Raw genomic sequence first — 23,159 nt, 5'->3', positions numbered from 1 at the left:
ATCCTAAATCCCAACATCAAACCTACGCCACTTACTTTAAAATATTTTAAATTATCTCAAAATACAACTACAGATATACCGTCTATTTCCAACTCATACTTATTTATTTCTACTTTTCTCTCTTTATCTCCAAAACACTAAATTAAAACACTCATAATACAAAACCAAATACTAAGTACAATTGCCAACAATCAATCAATCATTACCTTCGTTCTCTTTTTCGATCTTCGAAGAAATGGCTATGTGGTTCTTCTTGCTTAGTGTCGTCCTCCTCCACCTGATATTGTAATTAGGGTTTGAGAGCGATTATTGACAATGATCTGAAATTTTTATTTACTACTGCTTCTATATTTTCTCCGTTAATCCCTTGTTCATGTATTTGGCCAACTGGTCCTAACGATTACCACAGGGCGAATATTCACTTTGACTCCTGTATTCTAGAGGTTTTGGCGTAAAATACCCTTTTATTTTGATAAAAATTCAAATCCAACCCCATATCTTTGAAGACACCTTCAAGATGTTTACTTCACTATATGACCAAAGCCTACAAACTTTATCTTCAGTTTGATTTTTCATTACATGAAAAATTAAATAAAGTTAGAACAAACATATAATGATAAACTATCCACTGAGAAACTGCAGCCTTCAACAACTAAAGAACTAATTACTTAGAAAAAATAAAAAGAGTGACATATACCTTTACATGAATTGCATTGTTCCCAATGTATTAAAATATTTTGTATGAAAGCAAAAGTTGCAAGTGTCCAACCTGAAGAGACCAAATGAATTGAAGATATCAAATTGCGGCAAATTTTGTTCAAGATTGAACCAGCCGGCTACGTGTTTTTGATACTAATGCATAAAGTTTATTCTGATTTGCTTTATATATATTTCCATGTCGACGATGTATCCAATCTTTTGTCGGGTAAAAGCCGCTCCAATCTCAGTTCAAAGACATGGAAAGTATATAATAATGCACATAAATATTGAGTACTAGTCGTGAACTGAAAATGTACAAGACTATTGTTTGGAAGTTTCATACATTATAGTCTTTCTTGCTCTCTCGAAAAATCAATTGGTATACATAAAACCATGCCACTCATTCACAAATGGCATGGATTTAATGTGTCGATTTTCATGATATATGTTTATATGTTCTTCTTGATTAACGAAGTGAATGTTTCAGCCTCTCAGCCTGCAGCTGCTCCTGATTGCATCCTTAATGCTGAAACCTCATCCTCGTTTGGTAACTCCAGTTGTAACGGTGGATACTGGGGTGGTTTTCTGAATAGAAATTGCAAGGATGGGGAATTTTGCAGTTATCTTTATGCCTTGGCACTTAGAGCAAATCAAACAGGGAAGATCTTTCTGGACTTAAGTGAGCAGAGGAGATGCTGGAGCAATGAGGCAGATGTTTCAGGTTGTGGAGTGCAGAAGCTAACGGCTGGGCTTGGAGGCTGCTCGAATTTCTCAACGAATGATGTCCATAGTGAATTGAGGTATAAACTTGAACGGCTGAAAGGTAAATGTGGAATGAGTCCTGCTGATGAGTGGGGTGATTCGTGTGGCTCCTGCTTAAGAAGCTGGGAAGAAATAAAGAAAATGCAGCCTGATGGTGGCAAATCCATGGAAGAAGATTCTGAAGTGTGTAGTTTTGCAGTTTTAATTACATTAGTCAGTACAGAGATTAAAGATGAAATATGGGTTTCGAAATTATATAATTGCCTTGGAAATCAACCGGTTAACGAAGGCAAGTAATTCAAACAGATGATCTCCTTTGCTTTATAAATTTTTTTTGACAGCATTATAGGATGAGGCTGTATGGATAGTAGTAATCTTATCATCCCTAAAAAATTTGTGGTCTTGCAGATTTTGAATTTGAAGAGCAGAAACAGAAGAAAATAGGGCCGGGTGAGTCTAGAAATATGCAAATTTTATTTGTGTGAGCTTTATGTTTCACACTTCTATAAGTCCTTTTATGGGCAGGCTTGTACGTACTGATTGGAGGCGTCTTGGGACTTTTGGTGGTGGTGATAGTTTCCATATTGATCTTTTCACAAAGAAGAAAGATGCCAGTAGCACCAGTTGACAAAAACGGTATACATGCTCCTCTGGTTCGTATGAAAAGTAACTTACGGGCTAAATCATGCTGAAATTTTCTTGTTCACTTTCCAGCTTGGAGACCTGTCTTGTCAAACTTTCCAGCATGGAAATCTGCGTTATCCGCAATACCTATGGAAATTTTGAAAGTCTCGATCGAGGAAGTGTGTGCTGCCGCAAACAATCTGTTTGAATCAAATTTGATTGGTGAAGGGACATCAGGTATTAAAGTTGTTTCCTGACAAACATATATCAGAAGTTGAAGTCACGAAATACTGATTTTCTTCTGTTTTACATGGTAATACTTAATCCTAACCCACATTTTTCTCTTACTTTGGCACGCTCCCGTCATACTAGGAAAGGTGTATAGAGGAGTGTTGTCCAATAATCAGCCCGTCGCAATCAAGAAAATTGCAGACGACGGATGTGTTCAAACTTTTCTCAGAGAAATTAGAAGCCTAGTGCAGGTGAGGCATCCAAACCTGGTTGCTCTGGTCGGGTACTGTGAAAATGAAAATGAATGCTTCCTCATATACGAACTTTGTCCCAACGGGAGCCTTTCTGAGTGGCTTTACGGTATGCATTCACAGCCATGACCAGATTTGCCACCTAAATTTTAACTTAACCAGGGAGTTTAATTCACTAAAAGCAGGGAAGGATAAAGTTCTGTCATGGATTCAAAGACTTGAGATTGCAATCGGCTGTGCTCAGGGACTAAGGTTTCTCCATATGTTTCCTCAAGGATGCATTGTTCACCGGGACGTGAAGGTCTGTTTCAATGATATTATTCGTGTTTTCTAACCAACTAATAATTGGATATGTGAGTGTAAGTTGGTACAACATTATATGAGATGACACAAATTATCTGGTAAAATGAAGTACTGTCAATATATTAAGATTAGAGGGTGGTGGACAAAGATCTTCATCAGAATTCTAATCAAAGAAACTGAAACAAATTCTACTGTTCACAGCCAACTAACATTCTCCTCGGAACAAATTTCGAAGCCAAGCTTTCAGATTTTGGATTGTCCAAGGTCATGAATCCTGGTGAATCCTGTGTCAGTTCATAAGTGAGAGGAACGTTTGGTTATGTCGACCCCGAGTACCAAAGCAACCAACAAGTGAGTGCAGCAAGTGATATCTACAGCTTTGGAGTAGTACTTCTTCAGATTCTCTCAGGCAGGAAGGTTATCGATATGGATATGAAGAAACCAAAACCGTTGTACAAAATTGTAATCACTTTCCCGCATGTCCTTTTCTTGACTATGTTTTTTTTCTAATTCCCTCTAGTTCCTAGTGTAACATGTCTCTTCTTACTCAACAGGCAAAATCTTTTATGGAGAAAGGAAGTGTGGGAGAATTTGCTGATCCAAACCTTAATGGAGAGTATTCAGTAGAAGCCTTCGGGTCCGTATTTGAGCTAGCTCTGTTATGCATTGGGCATAAACAAGAACGACCATCCATTATGCAAGTCATAGTGAAATTAGAGGAGGCTCTCAGGATATCAATGAGGATGAAAGCACCTTCACCTTAGTTTTCTTCCATATGATTTGTTGTACTTTCTCTTAACATGTACATTCAAAGAAATTTTTTACCAGAACCATGGCCATTCAGAGAGAATCTTGCTTATGTGGAAGCTCTTAGATAATGTAAACCTTACACATTGTGCATGACCAATGTTACAGCTGTATAGATAGTTGTAATTACACTGTACATGGAGTAACAAAGGGTGACACAGTGACACCCCTTTCTCAATGTGGATGGACAAAGCATGATTGTGTTGGAAAATGCTGAAAGCCTAATGCACAATTTATCTATCGGTGGACAAACATCCCATCAACCCTTTTTCTTGTCTTCCCCCTTTTCCAGTTTTCTGTTTTTACACCGTAAACTAAACTTCTCCAGAGAAATCCGGCTCATCTGGCTTAAGCAGTTTGGGCATCTTTAAGCTTGAAGGTTGAGCTCCAGCTATCCTCTGAAGGGCTCCTCTTCTAGTGTTTGCAGCAAATCTTGAAGCCAAAATTGTGGTTGAAAGATTCTGGGCAGGACTGTCGACAGAGGTCCCGTCACCAGTTTCCTCGTCTGAATATGCTCCATCTTGCTCGTCACTATAATAACCATCATCGTCCTCGTCATAGTTCTCTTCTAAAATAAGCTTCTTTGCCAACATCTTCTTCTTGTACCTTCTCCATGCCGCTTGTATGAAGCAAGCACCCCATGTCCTCCACTGGTGGGAATAGTACCTAAATGCATGCTGGAGTTTCATGCTGTGGAGGCGCTTAAATTGATTAGCGACGAATTTAAGGTCTTCAGCTTGAAGGGCAAAAGCTTCAACTTCAGTCAGAGTTTTGACAGATCGAGTGGAAGTGGGCAGGTTTAAGGATGAATTAGGTACTAAAGCCCATGTCAGTAATTCCTCCCCACAAAAGTCACCTGGTCTAAGGGTGATGGAATTGAAGAATCCAGACCGTCCCCCATTTGTTGTCGAGCTCTCCATTTGTCCCCTAATGATGAACAGCATCTCGTTCACTGGATCACCTTCTCGCACAATATAGCTGCCTTTAGTGCTCAAGGATGAGACCAGGCGTTCACATATGGCATCAAGAAGTTGGTCATCCATCTGCGCAAAGAATGGGACCTGCACCGCAGTGGAGGAAATTACTTTTCCAAAATCTTAACAAGCCAATATTCAGGTTTTGCCCAAACAGGACACATATGAGACCATTTTGATGATAAATTGCTGAAGATACAGAAGAATTACATACTCGGCGAACAAGGTTGAGACATAGATGCCTCTGAATTTCGCGACGAAGGTCCTGAGGCAATGACTTCAGAATATCTTCTTCATTGACTCCGCGTGTGGTTAGCCATTTATATTGCTCAAATCGACGAACACGTTCTTGCAAATCTTCTGGCAGCTGGCGATGCCTCATCCATTCTTCTGTATCCCTTTTCTTAATTCTCCACTCTTCAAGTTTCACAGTCATTGATGACAAGTAAGTCTGCATTGAAGAAAAGCAAAATAACAGATTATCATAGTTTATTCTACACGCTTCTACTACTCCACAAAAGATAAGAAATAAATAAAAATCTGAAGAATGAATGATCATTTCATTGCATATTAAACTAATACCAACACGACCTTCTTTTATAAACATTCCTACATAGTTTTAGCAATTCTTTTACCAGTTCTACAACTGACATTGAGCAACCATAACAATTAATCAGAAATCAAGCACCTAGAAATAGGTAATCGCAGGCATTTTCTGAGTAAGCTTCCAGCACGCACATAACACTGATGGTGAGGTACACTTAAAAAAGAAGATATTAATACCTGCATATTGCCGATAATCTGTGCAAATAGAATCAGTCCAGAAATGCACAAAACAATGCAGAAAGTCGTCTCACCAAGATAAGTGCTTGTGCTCAAATTCTGTCCATAGGAACTGCAAACAAGGGTATAAGAAACATAAACAGGAATAGAGCATGAAAAATACTTGAGAATGTAATGAAAGATTATTAAATTACAAGTCTAGTGACAGATGAATTGATCAACCAAAGCTAGAGAGACAAGAGGAAAAGAAGAATAAGACGAAAAGTTGCATACAAAACACAGCACTTGCTTGTAGATGATCACACCTTAAATTTCTTAAGCCCCACCATAGGCAGTAAAGATACTTCTCAAAGAAACGTGATGAAGCAACTTCACTAGTAAAAGCTTCAGCAAACATCCCAAACTTGAAATCAGAATCATCATTTTTTGCGTCACAACTTGTAAGCACTTTCGTCATGTTCAACCAATACTGCCGTTCAAGATTTCCTGTTTCTATACTCGAACAGTCCAGGAATTTCAAATGACAAGGTGGGGTCCTTTCAAATTCTTCCGTACACTTTTCTGTCCAGCAAGAGTGCTGCCGTCCTATAGAGGCCAAATACCATGAAGCTCCTAGAATCTATAAGAATTGATGAAGTGAAGATAAGTCATTACCAAGGATGAAATTCATCCAGTGAAAGGTAAGATGTAGATATATACTCACATGGCTGGCTAGCAAGTATAGAAGCAGATTATACGCGGCTCCTGCCCAAGCCGTCTTAGCAATAAAACCAGTGGTTTTTATTATCCGCTGATTCAAGGGGAAAATGACAAATAATCGGGGAATGTATTGGATGAGGACAATAAGAGCAAGAGTGTTGTTAGATTGACCAGTTCCCCCGGATTTTGTTGCCGGAATTATATACCAGATGAGAATCTGCATGATCAATCAAGTAGTTTCATACAGCAGTATAAGGCCTCTATAAATTCAAATATTGTAGTAATGGGTTGGGAGGTTGAAGAGGAAGCACAAATCAGAGATTAACAATTCACAAGTCCGGAGATCAGATTTACCTGAGGCAGGGGAAGCGCGGCTGTTAGATCAATAATGAAATCCGACTTGAGATATCTCATTCTGATTTGGCGAGGATCCATGACGAGCTCCCCACGACCGAAAACCCGGGAACCAGGAGCCACGAAAGCCATTCGAAACTTCATCAAAATATGGAGAAGGTAGAATACATCGAAAATTGTCCGAAAATAAGTGATCAAGACAGATACGTTGTTATCACTGGACATACAAGCCTCGCCAATGACGACGTAAGGGAGATAGAAATAGAGGGGGTCGATGAAAAGGGAGATTAAACAAGAGATCAAGAAGATGTGGTTCCAGTGATTGACGATGTCGCTGCTGGGGTCGAGGATTTGGTAGTGCCATAGGATGCTGAGGGAGTTGGGCTCGTCGGTATCGACGGCTGCCTGATTGGTAATATTTTGACGGAATTGGCGGAGGTGGGACGCCGGACTGCTGAATAGTCTAATCATTTTCCATGGCGGAGGCCGATTTAGCTCGGATTCTCCGCGTGATATTTTTCAGACGAATCCAGTAGAAATCTTTGGAATTTAGAAAGGGTTCTTGTTGAAATGCAAGAAGGGGTGGATCAAGTTTTTTGATTATCAAGAAAGCATGCAGGTGAAGCGTCGTTCAGTGGAGGGAATTGGAAATGTGCCCCCGGCGGGGTGGGGTGGGGTGGTTAGGTGATCGTTAGCTGCCTTCGAAATTTTTGAGGTGGTAAGACAAGGAAACGCGGGAAACTCGGGGATTCCGTACTAATAATTATTACAAAAAAAAACACCATGGCCCATTTACTGCAATTGGACTCGGCCCAGCTACATCATTGCCGACTTGGTAACATTATCTTTTGGGCTTTCCAAGTAATATGTTTTGGGTGCTAATGGCGGCCCAACTCCATCAAGGTATGGTTCAAATCAGAAGGTCTAGTATACTACGTTCTGGTTAAAAAATTCTCATCCAAATCAAATTTAGCTGAATGGAGTAAATCACAGAGTAAATATAATACATTTGTTATTTAATTGATCAGTTTTCATAAATTGTACAATAATCACACAATAAGTGTATTACATTTGTTATATAATTAAATTTCTCAATTCGAAATTTTATTTCGAGGTGAGGGTGGTGGGAATAAAGATCCAAAACATGACTGGCAATGAAAGCAAAATATTTGTCAGATATGAAGGGGACCATGACCATCACACCTTTTGCCCAAAACATAAGCAAAAACTTGTGAGAATTAGGATGCCCAAATGAACTCTTGTGGATGTGGGGAGTGGGAGTACTCAACCCCCCTTTTGTTTCTATTGTCCCATAATAATTACACTTCTCATGACATTGAATTGCACGACTACTACTGTCACTGTGTGTGTTTATTTTATTACACTCATTATTCATCAATAATATGCTGCTTTCCTCTATAATTATTTTCCTACAACTCTTTTGTATTCTCGTATCAGATAATTATTACGTCTGATGTAACACATATATATGTATACAATTACAACATTATTTGGTTGATGGGCTGTAGGACAAGTGTAGGAGGCCGAAACTTGATTTTTCTCCAGGCAAAACACTACTCCTGTGCACGTGCTCACATGTAGTTGTGCCAAATCAAGTACCACTATGTCACTGCTCACCACCCTTGTTTTAACATTATACACAAAGTTTTTATTCAAATCAACACGATTAATCAATTTCGTTGAACCATACGCAAATCGCACCGCAAATATAATCGATTTAAATCTGATCAAACTCGATTTCAATTAAGGCGGATACGGTGGAGATGCTGCCAATCCTTTTGGGGATCTGCTGCAGCAGATCCATCCGTTGAAGTCCAAATGGAATTTATATCATATGATTACAGTGAGGATTAGAGATGATCTATTTGAATAATTGTGTGTATGTAGAGTGGAGATTCTCTGTGATTCTTGTTGATATTTAAATCATAGTGGTAGTAATGGTGTACGTACAAGATGCTCAATCTACGCCACTCCTTCAGCTACAATCTCTTCTTTTTTCTGCTTAATCACTGCTTCATATTTATTTCATCTGCGCAGTGAGTAATGTAGACTGATACTTGGCATTCTCTATTAAATTTAGTTAAAAAGAATACGTCTGATGTGTTGAAATACAAGTCGTGTCAATTCAAACGACCTAATCAATATATGCTGAGGCAACAAATATATACGTGTACTGAATGTTCAAATTAGTTAGAATTTTGAATCGTGACCGTTTGTTCTTGATTATTAATCTAATAATATAACGATTATATGTATATTAAATACTTGAATTAGGTATATATAAGAGGAAGAGAAAAAGGGTTTTTTTAGAATAAAGAAAAAAGAATAATTGAAATCCATGAATTATATATATAAATTATAATCCTCCACACGTAAATAGAGACAAGACCTTCAAATGAATGTAAACCATATTGCTGGAAATGTGGAAACCCACTCACTAAAAGAAACGTGTTCATGGATGCCGGCCTCCTATATATACATATATATATGTATATATATATATATATATATATATATATAGAGAGAGAGAGAGAGAGAGAGAGAGAGAGAGAGAGAGAGAGAAATGTAAAAGATTGATATCACAAGTTGCATTTGAGTTTGATTTGGAGGAGTGAGAGTGGGACAGATGTTTATTATTACAATTATTATGGTGATGGTGCGGATACCTACTTCACTTTCACTCACTACTCTTTCTCTCCACTTGGAATCAATATTTTGAGTGTGAAAACTGATGAAAAGACAGCAGCAGCATAACTTGGTTTTTTCTCATCTCATCATCCTTACATACACTGTTCACTGTGTTGGGTTGGGGTAACTTTTTGATGTTGTCCACCTCATTATTACATTTCTTTATTCTTCTTCTGTCTTAAAGTTTGATTAATCATTACAACTTACCTAATTGCGTTATTATTACTGTAAAATGCCGTCTTATTATTTTATCATCCTCATCTGACCTTAACTTCTCCGACTCCTCTCTTCACAATGGAAATCCTCCCCAAATTAGTAAATTAATTAAAAATAAGAAAACCAAACACTCCCTTATCAAGATAATGGTGTCATCACCTTTTTTATGCTCTCAAGTCATTGGATTCCATGGGCCCTGTTTGTCCTATTGTTAGGAGAAAATTAATTGCACATTAAAACTTGTTTGGCACAAACTCTCTCATACTGCTTTCTGAGATATTTTAAGCTGCCGGCGGCCCATTCAACATATCCTCCCAACCGAAAGCCAACGTGCACCTTCATGCTCCCTGTTTGGGCATCAGCCAGCCATGAAGAAGGCAATGCCTTTAAATCCCAGGGGTACAATAACTTGCCTCACTCAATTTTTCATCCTCACCCCAAAACATTAGCTATGCACCACTGTTTAATCACTCATTCAAATTGCCAATTCTATGTCACAACTCTATGCCACAATGGTAAGTAAGAAATGTGTCTAAAAGATTCTTTTTTTTAAAAAAATAGAAATGAAATCCGCGTATTTGTACTCAAATGAGGTTGTACTTATTCAATCTGACTCGATTCTCTAATATCAATTATTCAACGCCAATTATAGTTTCATTTAAAATGTGAATTTTTTTGTTGTTTTGATGTAATAATTATGGTAACTAAAATGACACTTCTCTCTCCTAATCAAAACTATAAAATAAAATAAAAATGAGTTTAAATTGAAGTTTACATATAATTGTCAACAGATGGCCTCAATAAATGCCCGATTTCTTGGATTTTGTGTTTATATTTTTCTTTGTTGGTTTGGAACTAATGTTTGCTGGTTTCATTAATTACGTAATTAGAATAGTAATTAAGCCGCATCAATCTGGGTGAACTAAAATTATTGTTCTAAAAGCGTCTTTTGAAGACAACACGATAAAAGGGCATAACAATCTATCAATAACAGGAGCGCTTTTTCATGATGAACAACTTATCCATTGTTCTAGCAAGTACTGATTCGTATCGCGTTCCTGTTTGTTTTGTCATTTTTTGAGAAGAAAACAAAATAGAAAAGTATAGTGTTTCTTTCAATCAAGCTAATAATCATCGTTCAACCACATGATTTCCTGAGATTTTATCCGAACAAGCACGTTTTATTCAATAATTTAGCTTTGAAAAAAGCGTGTTTTTTAAAATAGTAATTACGTACATGATTATATAAATATCTCGATAAATTATATTAGTTCAACAAATATATTAATATAATTAAAATATAAATAAATTATAACAACTCACAAAATATAAGATATATATATATATATATCTCCATACATTCAATGGGATTCAAACTCATGATCCCAAATCTATTTATTAAACCTCAGTTTTAATCATTAGGCTAAAACATCGTATTAAAATTTCAATTCTCAAAGGTTAAGTTGGAATACCCTAATGCGGGTCTAATTCTTGGAAAAAATAGTTAGGTAAAAGGGCAAATAAGAGATCCCACGAAAAGAATGTGTGGCTATTTTATCCCTTTCGGATAGTTTTTCAATACAGAAATGAAAATAAAATTATCAATCTGATCTTGTAATAAAATTTAATTATTTAAAACTGTGGGTTATTTTTAAAATAATTGGGAATCTTTTATCATACTTTGATTTCACACGGAGCCTTATAAAAATAAATATATAAAAATTTATAGAATAACCAAAAAACAAAAAAGAGAAATAAATGGGCATTAAAAGCAGTCCCCCACTGAGTCAACCCACTCTGGTTGGAGAGTTGAGTGAGAGTGAGTTCATTTCTGATATGTCACGTTACTTTCAGTGTCAGTCCAAAGTTTAATACAACGCTGCTGCAGTTTGAGTTAGTGGCAGACGACTACTACATCACCTCTCGTTCCCCCCCCCCCCCCACCCCCATCAACCCCACAAACACACTCAACAATCAACATAAGAGTAAGTGCATACAAAGTAGAAGAGAAGATAATATAGAAGCACACTGCATACCACCCCCACCCACCCACTCGGGATATTATTCTCTTTACTTCAAACTCAAAAAGAAAAATACAAAGAGAAAAGTGAAGCAGAAATCTCACTTGTTATCCTACCAAAATTCACTCTTTTTTCTACACATTTCAAATGTCAAGTAATTTATTGATCCGGTGGAGGTGAGTTTGTTGATCTTGTCTTGTGTAAGTCTATTCTTTATAGATAGATAGCCAACCTATGAACAGTGATTTGTAAGAATATTTTTCCTATTATACTATATTAGTTGTTCACGGTGTCCACGTACATTACATATATTACAGACAATATGCTAGGCAATATTCTATAGCACAATTCCCATCAGTCTTTCTTCGGTGGTTCATCCTCCCAACACTATCCTCTTGGTATTTTCTTTGTAGACTATCGTGCTTGTTCCTCATATGTTCCCCTTTTTAATTAAAAGGGTTATTTATTTTCTGGTTTTCTTGGAGTGTTCTGGCATAAAACGCTAGTTTGAGTGTTTGCTCCAAAGTTTTTTTTTTAACATCTACAATATGCATCAGATATTAGCCAAGAAATGATTTTCCCATGTTTTTGAGGAGGCCTGTGATGGATATTGAAGGCTGGAGCCCTGACCGTTCTATAAAGGTGAGAGCTTTGTACCAAAAAAATCTGAGCTTTTTTTCTTAGTTTTTCTGGTAATTGGTGGTACCATTGGCTGTTGTTTTGTTGATTTTGCAGAAAGAATCATGGAGGACTGTGCTGACATTGGCTTACCAGAGTTTAGGTGTTGTGTATGGGGATTTAAGCACTTCACCTTTGTATGTTTACAAGAGTACTTTTGCAGAGGACATTCAACATTCAGAAACTAATGAGGAAATATATGGAGTTTTGTCTTTTGTTTTCTGGACCTTAACTTTGATTCCACTGCTTAAATATGTGTTCATAGTCCTTAGAGCTGATGATAATGGGGAAGGGGGCACTTTTGCTTTGTATTCCTTGCTTTGCCGGCATGCCCGGGTGAGCACTTTGCCTAATGGTCAGCTTGCCGATGAGGAGTTGTATGAGTACAAGAAAGATGGAATCGCATCCGGTAATAGGGGTTTCGGTTTGAGATTGAGATCGACATTGGAAAAACACAGAGTACTTCAGAGGATGTTGCTTACTTTGGCTTTAATTGGGACTTGTATGGTGATTGGAGACGGAGTTCTGACGCCAGCAATTTCGGGTATGAATTGATAATTGGTTTGCATTAGTTGAGAGTATGCTGCAAATTTGAACTGAGATGTGATCTATTTTGCTTGCGTATGCAGTTTTCTCTGCCGTGTCTGGATTGGAGCTTGTTGTGTCAAAGCATCACCACCAATGTGAGTCTCTTATCTTCCTTAGATTCATTCATGTTGATGTTATTCTTCTGAGTTCTGAAGAAGTTCCAGCTATTTATTCATAAATCCGTAAATTTGGTGTCTTCTGCCAGATCTTCTGTCTTAGTAGACCACAAAGATTGTAATAGCAAATTGCAGATTGAGCTGATGACATTTTCATTCATAAATCCCTTATGGAAAATTTGTTAAAAATCCAGTTTCTTGCAGAGCTCCACTTTGTTCTAAAATGGTTACTTTTGGCTCTTCAGTTTGATACTTTTCAGGACTTCTGCTTTGTTTGTATTTAAAACATGTGGAGCGATTGAGACGTGCCACGGACAAAAGAAAAATAAAGGGGGAGATTATGATTGAGATTGGCCCGAGAGGAAAGGCTCAAATTATAGCGTTGGTTAAGATGTTCCGGCTAAATTTAATGAACAAAGCCTTTTTAGTAGATGTGCAGTTCATGGACAAAGAGATTACACCAAATCGTGATATAAATATATTATTGTGGGCTTTTCTTATACTAGTACAAAGTTTCTAGTTTAATCAAAGTCAAACCAATATTATGTACATATAAAGTAAAGTTAGGTCACCATCTTTCCTGATTGTGGTAGATATGTGGGTATCATTAGAAGTGGAGATGCAGCCAGAGGTAAAAGAACTTTGAGTGCATATATTATAAGATTTTCCTTGGTGCTGTGTACCTCTGTAAAGTAAATCATATATAAACAATGAAAAGAAGCAATAAAGTCAGATGTTCTTCTGATGAAAAAGTGATTTTGTTTTGAGACTTGGACATATTTCAATATGAGTATTTATATTAACATTGTGACATGAATATGATATTATACAAATACGCGGCACAAGAGACAACAATCACAACATGACCAGTACATGTTTATTTAAAGTCTACAGCTTCTGTCAAAGAAAAACAATAAAAAATCAAAAATAAAGATTATGATTCTGTATGTATACACAAAAAATTAATACAATAGAGAAATTTAACTAATTATAATTTTGATGAATCCTTATTTTTACTATACTGTCGAGAACCATGAAAGGGTAACCTGTACTGTGCTATAAGTAGCCAAACCCATTTCAACAAGTGAAATTAGTCTTACTGAACCTTATAGTTTCAGCATCGCGTTGTTACCTATATCTGGCCTGGAGTTTCTCGTCCTTCATCAGCATATTATTATGAAGTGATTTTGCTCGACTTTTCCATGTTCTGCAGATATAGAAGTCCCAGTAGCTTGCATAATTCTGCTGTTCTTATTCTATCTACAACATTACGGGACCCATCGAGTCGGATTTCTGTTTGCACCAGTAGTGATAACTTGGCTTTTCTGCATCAGTGCTATTGGAGTGTACAATATCTTCCACTGGAATCCCCATGTTTACAAGGCACTTTCTCCTTATTACATGTATAAATTCTTGAAGAAAACCCAAAGAGGAGGCTGGATGTCGTTGGGCGGGATTTTGTTGTGTATAACAGGTAAAAGAGCTTATAATCTCAATGTGGTCTCCTGCTGTACTCAAGTAAATGCTTACTCTTCCCTTATCGTGTGTATAAATTCAGGCTCAGAAGCTATGTTTGCTGATCTTGGACACTTTTCGCAGTTGTCCATCAAGGTAAATGAATTGTTAGTCTTTCAGTAAATCTTGGTAGTTTGTATATTCCCAGACCATATTCTGACTCAACCATGAAAACTGCCGCACTGCAGATAGCTTTTAGCTTTGTGGTCTATCCATCGTTAATCCTTGCTTATATGGGACAAGCTGCTTATCTTTCCAGACATCACATAATCGAGAGTGACTACCAGATTGGATTCTACGTCTCAGTACCTGGTACCCAAAAATTCTATTCCACCTATAGTTCTGCATCTTCACGACTTTTCCTTACAAAATTCCATATACATGGTTTTCAGTCTTATCGCAATTTAATGTTCCTTTTATTGTTGCAGAAAAGCTAAGGTGGCCTGTTCTTGCAATAGCTATACTTGCTGCAGTAGTGGGAAGCCAAGCCATCATTACTGGGACCTTTTCCATAATTAAGCAATGTTGTGCATTGGGTTGCTTTCCAAGGGTCAAAATAATACACACATCATCAAAAATATGTGGGCAGATTTACATTCCAGAAATAAACTGGACCTTAATGCTGCTCTGTTTGGCTGTTACTATTGGCTTTAGGGACACAAAACACATTAGCAATGCATCAGGTAACATCCACAGCCAACTTTGTTATATATTTCATTAGATATGGTATTGCGTGAAGTGCACATCAGTTTCTCAGTGTCTTATGCTTCTTCTTTCGCTGGAACAGGTCTCGCGGTTATAACTGTTATGTTGGTCACGACGTGCCTCATGTCTCTTGTCATTGTCCTGTGCTGGAACAGAAGTGTCCTCCTAGCTATTTGCTTTATATTCTTCTTTGGTTCTGTCGAAGCACTCTACTTCTCAGCTTCGCTGATCAAGTTCCTCGAAGGGGCTTGGGTCCCGGTTGCCCTTTCTCTCATATTTCTGATTGTTATGCACATATGGCATTACGGCACGTTGAAGAAGTACGAGTTTGATGTTCAGAACAAAGTCTCTATCAATTGGCTGCTAGGTTTGGGTCCTAACCTCGGGATAGTACGTGTGCGAGGCATCGGCCTCATACATACAGAACTCGTCTCTGGAGTTCCCGCCATCTTCTCCCATTTTGTCACTAATCTCCCAGCTTTCCATCAGGTTCTAGTCCTATTCTGTATTAAATACGTCCCTGTGCCTCATGTGAGACCCGAGGAGAGATTCCTAGTAGGAAGAATTGGGCCAAAAGAATACCGAGTTTATCGTTGTATAGCCCGTTATGGCTATCGCGACTCTCTCATGGATGACGTGGAGTTTGAGAAGGATCTCGTTTCTAGTATAGCAGAGTTCATCCGGTCAGAACAGCCAGGAACCAACGGGTCATTAAGCGAACTTGAAAACGAAGAGAAGATGGCTGTGATAGGGACTACGTCAACACATGCGAAAGGCCTGAAGATTTGGGACGATGACGAAGATGTTTGCTCTGAAGAGCAGAGCACGACGGAGCTGACGGAAATCATCACTTCGCCAGAGGTACCGAGGAAGAGAGTAAGATTTCTTGTCCCGGAAAGCCCACAAATGGATAGAGAGGCACGAGTAGAGTTGCAGGAATTGATGGAAGCAAGGGAGGCAGGGATGGCATTCATACTTGGTCACTGTTACGTGAAAGCGAAGACGGGGTCGAGTTTGTTTAAGAGAATGGTTATCAATGTGGGATACGATTTCTTGCGGAGGAACTCTAGAGCACCAACGTACGCTTCGAGTTTTCCTCGGGCGTCCACGTTGGAGGTGGGGATGATCTACCATGTATGATCATAGTATGGTTTTTTTGTGAAGTTGGTTGATTTACACACGAATACTCTATGTAAATGATAGATTATATATATCCAGTACGAGGTGAATTAAGGTGAAGATAAGAGGTCTTTTAGCTCTGCTCTTACATTCTTGAAGAATGCTGAGTTGCATACACGAGGCGGAATATCATAATATGCAAATTTTATTTTGTAAATTTATTAAAAGTCAAAGAGAAGAATGAATGAATTCTTTTTAAGAAGGTATGGAATATCAAGCAAGCATAGGCGGGAATGCGCGCAAGCTTCTGGGCTTTCCTATTTCATAAAAGTTGAGTTAGACAGATGAATTTGATGGTAAATGTTTGCAGATCCAATTATATTGGCCCAGCCCAGTTGGTAAGTTTTTGTTCAAAATTGATGGACTCTTTCTCTAATCATCGCCCAATTCTCTGAATTAACCCTCTTCACCACACTCAAAAGCTGTCCTGCTAACATCAATCACATTTTTTACAAGAATCAAAGTCTCAGACAGAGTTGTTTGTTACTGTTAAGACAAAGAAACAGCATATGTGCTCTGTTTTAAATCGTACTTATGTTTATAATACTCGACTCAAACTCCCATCTCCTCTTTTTCTTTAATCCTTTGCTTTCTTGCCTTGAACAGAGCTCCCTTCAGTTTTACTACTTAACCACTTTTCCTCTTCCCACACCCTCCCTCTCTCTCTCACTCTCTCATTCTTTTGTCACCTCATGCTCTCTCCCATTTATTACCCATGGAAAAGTACGATGCTGATTAGCATATAAAAGGTGGGGAGAATGTCGAGCTCTCACTCCACAATTTCTTGAAATTCTCTCTGTTGTCTGACTTAGTAAATAAGGGGAAAATGGGAAAGAACCGCATCGTTCTTCTTGTAATTCTCATGGTATTTCTTGCTGGGTGCTCATCAGTTTCTGCATCACCTGCTGCAAGTGAGTATATAATTAAATTCGTCTATTTGAAATTCTCTCAATCACTAAGATTTCTTGATGTTACATTTTGGTTCTTGAAATCTTTGTTGTTTTGTACATATGCAGGAATCGTTAGTGGGGTGGTGACAAATGTTGTCTCCACCATTTTCAAGCGGTTGTGGTCACTGAAATCTACCAGCAAAACTGGTAAACGTCACCCCCATCAGCACACATACATTTTCAAGAAGTCCTCTGTTCTCATGTGATTGCTTTATTTCGAGTTGAATGATTAATGGGTACTCTTGATTTCAGCTACTTCCAGCCGTTCAATGATGAAATTTGAAGGCGGATACACCGTTGAAACAGTGTTTGATGGGAGTAAGCTTGGAATCGAACCTTACTCGGTGGAAGTCTCAGCAACTGGGGAGGTTTTGGTTTTGGACTCCGAAAACAGCAATATTTACAAGATCTCAAACCCTTTGTCTCGATGTGAGTTGCTGTTGCTTTCAACGATTCTCAATTATTAATAGTGAAAATATTTCGTAAAACTTCAAGTTGTATTTGCAATAAAGTTGCCATCTTTGAGTTTGTATGTCATGAATGTGAACAGCAAGAAGGCTTGTGCAAGAACTTGAAACTTATTCTCAGTTGTTGGTGTGCTTACTATGATTCTAGTTGAATTCTTTTCTTGGAGATTACTCTTGATATTGGGTATTGCTTATGAGCACTTTATTTTTTGGGTTCTATATTTGCTTTTGCACACAAGAAGGTTCTTCTTTTTAGGGCACTGTAGATCTTTTTCACTGGATTTGATTCTCTCTTTTTAAAAATTTGTTAGTTTCTGGTACTTTTCTTCTACGACCAGGTTATGACATGGTGGGCAGCTTATCTTCTTTATGCACTTTTAAATTCATACTGTAGTACTGTAGTTATTTTCGGCTTTTCTTTTCCCATGAACTATTAACTTTGCATCTTATAAAGGGAAAAGTTAATCTTGACACAATCTTAATTTTGCATAGTGTCAAGCTTCAATTTATAGTCCGATTCTTTTCTATTTGTAATATGCATCTTAGGTTCCGGGAGGTATGTCTGTGTATTTCATCAAGAGCCCAAATGTATAGGCTAATGTAATTCATAGTTTCTCAATCCATTGTTTTAGATGGATCTTTTTGAACCCGATTATTACCCTTTTTCAGCTGTTCTTCCATTGTAGTTATTCCTCGTGATACCAACAATTGATGATTATATAATGCAAAGTGCATCTCTAGTACAAAGCTTTAGGGGTCGATCAGTGTAATAAGCTGGTTAATTGGATCTTCACAATATTTTCTTCATGAATGCATGGCTGATCACAGATAGTAGACCTAAGTTGCTAGCAGGATCGGCCGAGGGGTACACGGGGCATGTAGATGGGAAGCTAAGGGAAGCAAGAATGAACCATCCAAAAGGGCTTGCCGTGGATGATAATGGGAATGTGTATGTTGCCGACACAATGAATATGGCGATCAGGAAGATTAGTGATACTGGTAAAAAGTTTATCTTTATCATTATCATGTTCTCTTACAACTACTACAAATACTGACATTGGTTTTTCTCTTTGTGCAGGAGTCGTAACAATTGCAGGTGGAAAAGTGGGCCGAGGAGGAGGACATGTCGATGGCCCGAGTGAGGACGCCAAGTTGTCTGATGATTTTGATGTGGTCTACATTGGAAGTAGTTGCTCTCTTTTGGTTATAGACAGAGGGAATCAAGCAATTCGAGAGATCCAACTCCATGAGGAAGATTGTTCTTCCCAGGAGGACAGCAATCTTCATCTAGGTAAACATAAACATTACTTTTTCTTTTTCCTTTGCTTTAACTTCACAACCATCAGATTTCTGAGGCGTGTCTTAATATCTTTCAAGGCATAGCAGTGCTAGCCGCAGCGTGTTTCTTTGGTTATATGCTGGCCTTGTTACAACGCAGAATCTCCGCTATGTTTTCTCCAGAAACTGTAAGTATAGAAGTGCTTGATTAGATATTTGTTGTTTGTGAAAATAGATACGATCTTTTGAAGTTCTTGTGATGCTCTGCATATACCAAAATTTCCTGTTTATGTGAAGGAACCGAAGGCATATGCGAAGGCCATGCCACCTGCACCGTATCAGAAGCCTCCTCCCAAATCAGTCCGCCCTCCCCTGATTCCTACTGAAGATGATTATGACAAAGAAGAAGAGGGCTTGTTCAGTTCATTGGGGAGGCTTTTCGTCTACACCGGTTCATCCATAGTTGAGATTTTTGGTGGATTGTTCTCTGGTTTCAGAAAAAAACCCTTCCATCATCACATGCAGCAGCATCACCATCACTCTTCAAGACACGGGAACGCTTGGCCTGTACAAGAGAGCTTTATAATTCCACGCGAAGACGAGCCCCCACAAATAGACACGAGAGAACCTACACCAAGAAAAAGCTACCCAATCATGACCAAAGAAACGGAGAAGACTAGGCAATCAAAGCAAGTCCGGCCCTACTACAGTGGATGGAACGGAGACTATCAACAGCCACAGCGCCACGTGCAGCACTTACAACACCACCAACATCATCAGAAGCACCACCCTCCCGGCCCTCAAACTTATTACGAGCAGCAAAACTGTGAAACGAACGAAATCGTGTTCGGGGCAGTCCAAGAGCAGGACGGACGACGAGAGTCGATGGTCATAAAGGCTGTTGACTATGGAGATCCAATTTACAATAATCAGAATATTAGGTCGAGATCGTATAACTACATGAGTTACTCCTATGGCTACTGAAGCTGTTGTGTTGGCTTGAATAACATGAAATAGTTGTATAGAAGCATCTGTAGTGTGATGATTGATTCTCTGATGACAAATGCTTTTGGTTATCTATTTTCACTTTCCTCAACAACTTTCTTCCTAACCACTTTTTCCTGTCAATTGATTTGATTTCTGGACAAGATGTTTCCTGAAACAAATTGCAAAGGACATAAGCGTGAGACATCTTTCACTTATGACTTGACAGATAAAAGGAACTGACGCATTCTCATTTTTTTTACCCAATACATACATACATGTTCAAGATTTGAACACAAAGATATGTTTCAGTTCCCACCATCAAAATTTGTTCTTGATGTCAATCAATCAATGAACTCTCGCCCTTCATAGTACAATGAAACTATCCTTTGTCCCAAGTTATGTGATTTCTTGCAGAAATGACGAGATTTGTGTACAATGTAAAGGTGACATTGGAACATGTTTTACCTTTGAGGTTGCAAGAATGATGGTAATGTACATTGTTTTGTTATCCAAGGTTGGATCTGTTGATGATGTTGTGAGAGTAAATGAAGCTCATCTTATCTATTACCTCGGAACAATGCTCTCATCACAATAAATAACATGTGCAACTATAGGACCACAACCGGATCTTGATTCCTAGGTGATGCCGAAACTTGTTTATGGCACAATCACCAACACACACGTCTATTACACATCTTGACAATTGTCGCATTTTTAGGTATTTCTGAACCAAAAAAAAAAAACTATTATTCGAATATATATTTGTATATTTCAGTATTTTCAGTTTAGCTGATTGAAATCTTTCTATATGTTATGAATTAATAGAAACCATATAAAAGCGAAGCAATTGTGAAGTAATAGTAGAATTATTGAATAACAAATAAGGGCGTTAACATGTTAAAAATATATTTATTTTCATCTAAAGAAAATAGGAATTAATAAAGATAATTGTGTTATATTGGAGGCCGGAGACAAATTAGTTTCGGGCCAAGAATGTACTCCAGCTGCTGTGATTTGGGCCCTGATAGAACCCTTTCGGCCCAAATTAGAGAAAATTACTCTGTTGTGGGCTTTAACTAGTACAAAGAAAATCGGAAGAAGACAGAAATAAAAATCAAAGTTTGGACAATTAATAATGTGTCATGACAACGATTTGATGAATTAAAAATTTGAGGGTACTGACATCTTTCAATACTCTGTGCAATCTAGACATGCATGCTGCTTTTATTCCTTGCAAGCATACTCCATTGCTCAACAAGCTACCAAATATCATTAATTCCCAACTCATACAATAATGCCAAGACCTACAGCTTCACCAATCATTTAAATTACTTAAATTTCCCCGAAATATGTACAAATATCACAAACATTTAAAGAATGAATAATACAAAAACATAAAAAGTGACATAAACATTCAATTGTGTGATCCATTAGCATAAGAGTGCCCTTCTCCTGGACTCGGACCAGAATTCTTGATACTTGCTTCAAGAGACATGAATTGATCGTCGCGAAGACCCTTGGTGCCTACAGTAGGAGGAGTCGACGTTTTATGATGATGACGGTTGATGGGACGTGCCCGTATAGAAACAAAAATCAAGAAAAGAATCAAGAAAGGTAGGAGACATTTGGGGTCGGTGGCCATCAAACTTTTTTTGTGTAAAAGAGGGTAAGGTTTCAAGTGTTTTTTTAGGTTGGTGCAAGAGAGAAATGAAATAATGTTAGATTGTGAAGAAGTAAGTGCATGTCTTAAAAGTTTGGTGTTTATATAGTGTGAAGGATTGTGTTGTGTGCTTGTTTGACTTGGAAAATGCAACAACAGTGTTCAATTCAAACACGTTTGGCCACTGCGTCTGCATGAGCATGCAAGCTATAAACAATTTTCTAGGTTATTATATTTATTATATATATAATTGATTGACTCGTTTAAAAATTAATCAAATTTTTAAAAGTACCTAGATCATACGAGACAGAAATTAAGAGGGTGTCATAGGATGTCTAGAAGTATTTGGTAATTTTTCAAACAAAAACTTATAAGATCAAAAAATAAGACATCATGGTCTTATAAGCTCTATTAAAGAAAAGTAAAGGGTTATTAATTACTTATTTTTAAAATTTTAATTGTTATCAGTAACATTTATGATTTTTATAATTTTAATTTATTTTATTCAAATATTTTTAAAAAAATATAACACTTTATAAATTTTAAATAAACTTGTCCAACACCCTCTAAGTTTCAAAACATGTGTGCGCAGACTTGAGGAGCAAGGCTAGATGAAAATTTTAAGGTACGACCAGGACATTTTGACTAAGTGCAATTGCAATTTTTTTTTTTTTTTTTTTTTATTGGTGTGTGTGTGTTTTGGAAAAATAAGTTGAACTGCAATATTTATCACATTTTTTGAACCCAAAATGAAAAATATATATTACATATACTCGGAAACAATTTAGCTAATGTTTCGCTCATAATTACTTTCGTATGTAATATAATTATATTAGAAGCAAATTTACTGTTGGCTATAATTTTATTGATCATGAATTAAAATGGTAGTAAATAATTATTATTAATTATAGTTAGACAAAAAACTAATGCAAATATTTTTATTATCCAATATGAAAATTATTTTTTCCATGGCTATGAGTCATAGCAAATGATTTTGTCATGATAAATATTTTAGTCACCCTCACGAAAATCACGATCAACAATCTTTATATGATTCTAATCAATAACTATTTGTTACAACTATTTATTTTTTAACCATTACAATTAACTATATTTCTTCTAGTGTTAGTTCATTACGAAATATCAATGAGATGATAGGGCGTGATTGAGTTTGCTCCAAGTGCATATATATATATATATATATATAAATCTTATGTCTCCGTAGACAAATTAAATTAATGCACTATTAAAGTGCCACATATATAAAAAATTAATAGATTAAATATAAATTTTGATTTATATTTTAGAAATTTAATAAAAATAATTCCTAAAGCGAAAATAATTAACATTAATAGAGTTATTTTGTCAAATCAAATGATTTTAAGTGTCAAATTATCATTTTTTTTGTAGCTTACAGAATTAAAAATAAATAAATGTCAAACAAATCGTAAAGGATCAATAGAATCGTGTCAAGTAAATATGGGCAAAGTTCTCCTAAAAAATTTCTTTCTAGCTAAATTCCAAGAATCCACTGCTCTCCAAGCAGATCCTCTTTAACAAGAGTCTGAGTGTTAAAGAAATCAAAGCAAAGTTGTGGATTGAG

General features: G+C 37.1%; 3 protein-coding genes and 1 pseudogene across 4 annotated transcripts; 3 read left to right on the top strand and 1 right to left on the bottom strand.

Annotated features, from left to right (window-relative positions):
- The first annotated feature begins 1,092 nt into the window (after positions 1-1,092).
- On the top strand, positions 1,093-3,634 carry LOC105177340 (protein CYTOSOLIC ABA RECEPTOR KINASE 8-like; annotated as a pseudogene).
- Positions 3,635-3,709: 75 nt separating this feature from the next.
- On the bottom strand, positions 3,710-7,161 carry CNGC18 (cyclic nucleotide-gated channel 18). The gene is made up of 6 exons (XM_011100202.3): positions 6,488-7,161; positions 6,138-6,350; positions 5,740-6,053; positions 5,435-5,546; positions 4,866-5,102; positions 3,710-4,738 (listed from the first exon to the last, which is right to left on the bottom strand). Exons 1-6 carry the CDS (start codon positions 6,956-6,958, stop codon positions 3,992-3,994), a joined length of 2,094 nt encoding a protein of 697 aa, XP_011098504.2. The 5' UTR covers positions 6,959-7,161; the 3' UTR covers positions 3,710-3,991.
- Positions 7,162-11,396: 4,235 nt separating this feature from the next.
- LOC105177155 (potassium transporter 8) lies at positions 11,397-16,279 on the top strand. Of its 2 annotated transcripts, none has more exons than XM_011100203.3 (9): positions 11,397-11,609; positions 11,991-12,075; positions 12,169-12,655; positions 12,741-12,794; positions 14,029-14,289; positions 14,374-14,426; positions 14,519-14,642; positions 14,759-15,013; positions 15,118-16,279. In XM_011100203.3, the coding sequence occupies exons 2-9, from the start codon at positions 12,016-12,018 to the stop codon at positions 16,173-16,175; spliced, it is 2,352 nt and encodes a 783-aa protein (XP_011098505.1). In that variant the 5' UTR covers positions 11,397-11,609; positions 11,991-12,015; the 3' UTR covers positions 16,176-16,279. The 2 variants fall into 2 exon arrangements, with proteins under 2 accessions (XP_011098505.1, XP_011098506.1); XM_011100204.3 differs by lacking the exon at positions 11,397-11,609 and adding an exon at positions 11,653-11,831.
- A 400-nt stretch (positions 16,280-16,679) lies between these two features.
- Positions 16,680-20,008, top strand: LOC105177156 (uncharacterized). The gene is made up of 7 exons (XM_011100205.3): positions 16,680-17,125; positions 17,231-17,311; positions 17,417-17,593; positions 18,460-18,630; positions 18,710-18,922; positions 19,009-19,097; positions 19,207-20,008. Exons 1-7 carry the CDS (start codon positions 17,041-17,043, stop codon positions 19,891-19,893), a joined length of 1,503 nt encoding a protein of 500 aa, XP_011098507.1. The 5' UTR covers positions 16,680-17,040; the 3' UTR covers positions 19,894-20,008.
- Positions 20,009-23,159: the final 3,151 nt, after the last annotated feature.

Source organism: Sesamum indicum, linkage group LG9 (genome assembly GCF_026168435.1).
Source record: "Sesamum indicum cultivar Baizhima isolate 11 linkage group LG9, ASM2616843v1, whole genome shotgun sequence".
In the NCBI taxonomy this organism is placed as follows: Eukaryota; Viridiplantae; Streptophyta; class Magnoliopsida; order Lamiales; family Pedaliaceae; genus Sesamum; species Sesamum indicum.
The sequence above is the reverse complement of the archived record's forward strand: the minus strand, read 5'-3'. Positions and strand labels throughout refer to the sequence as shown.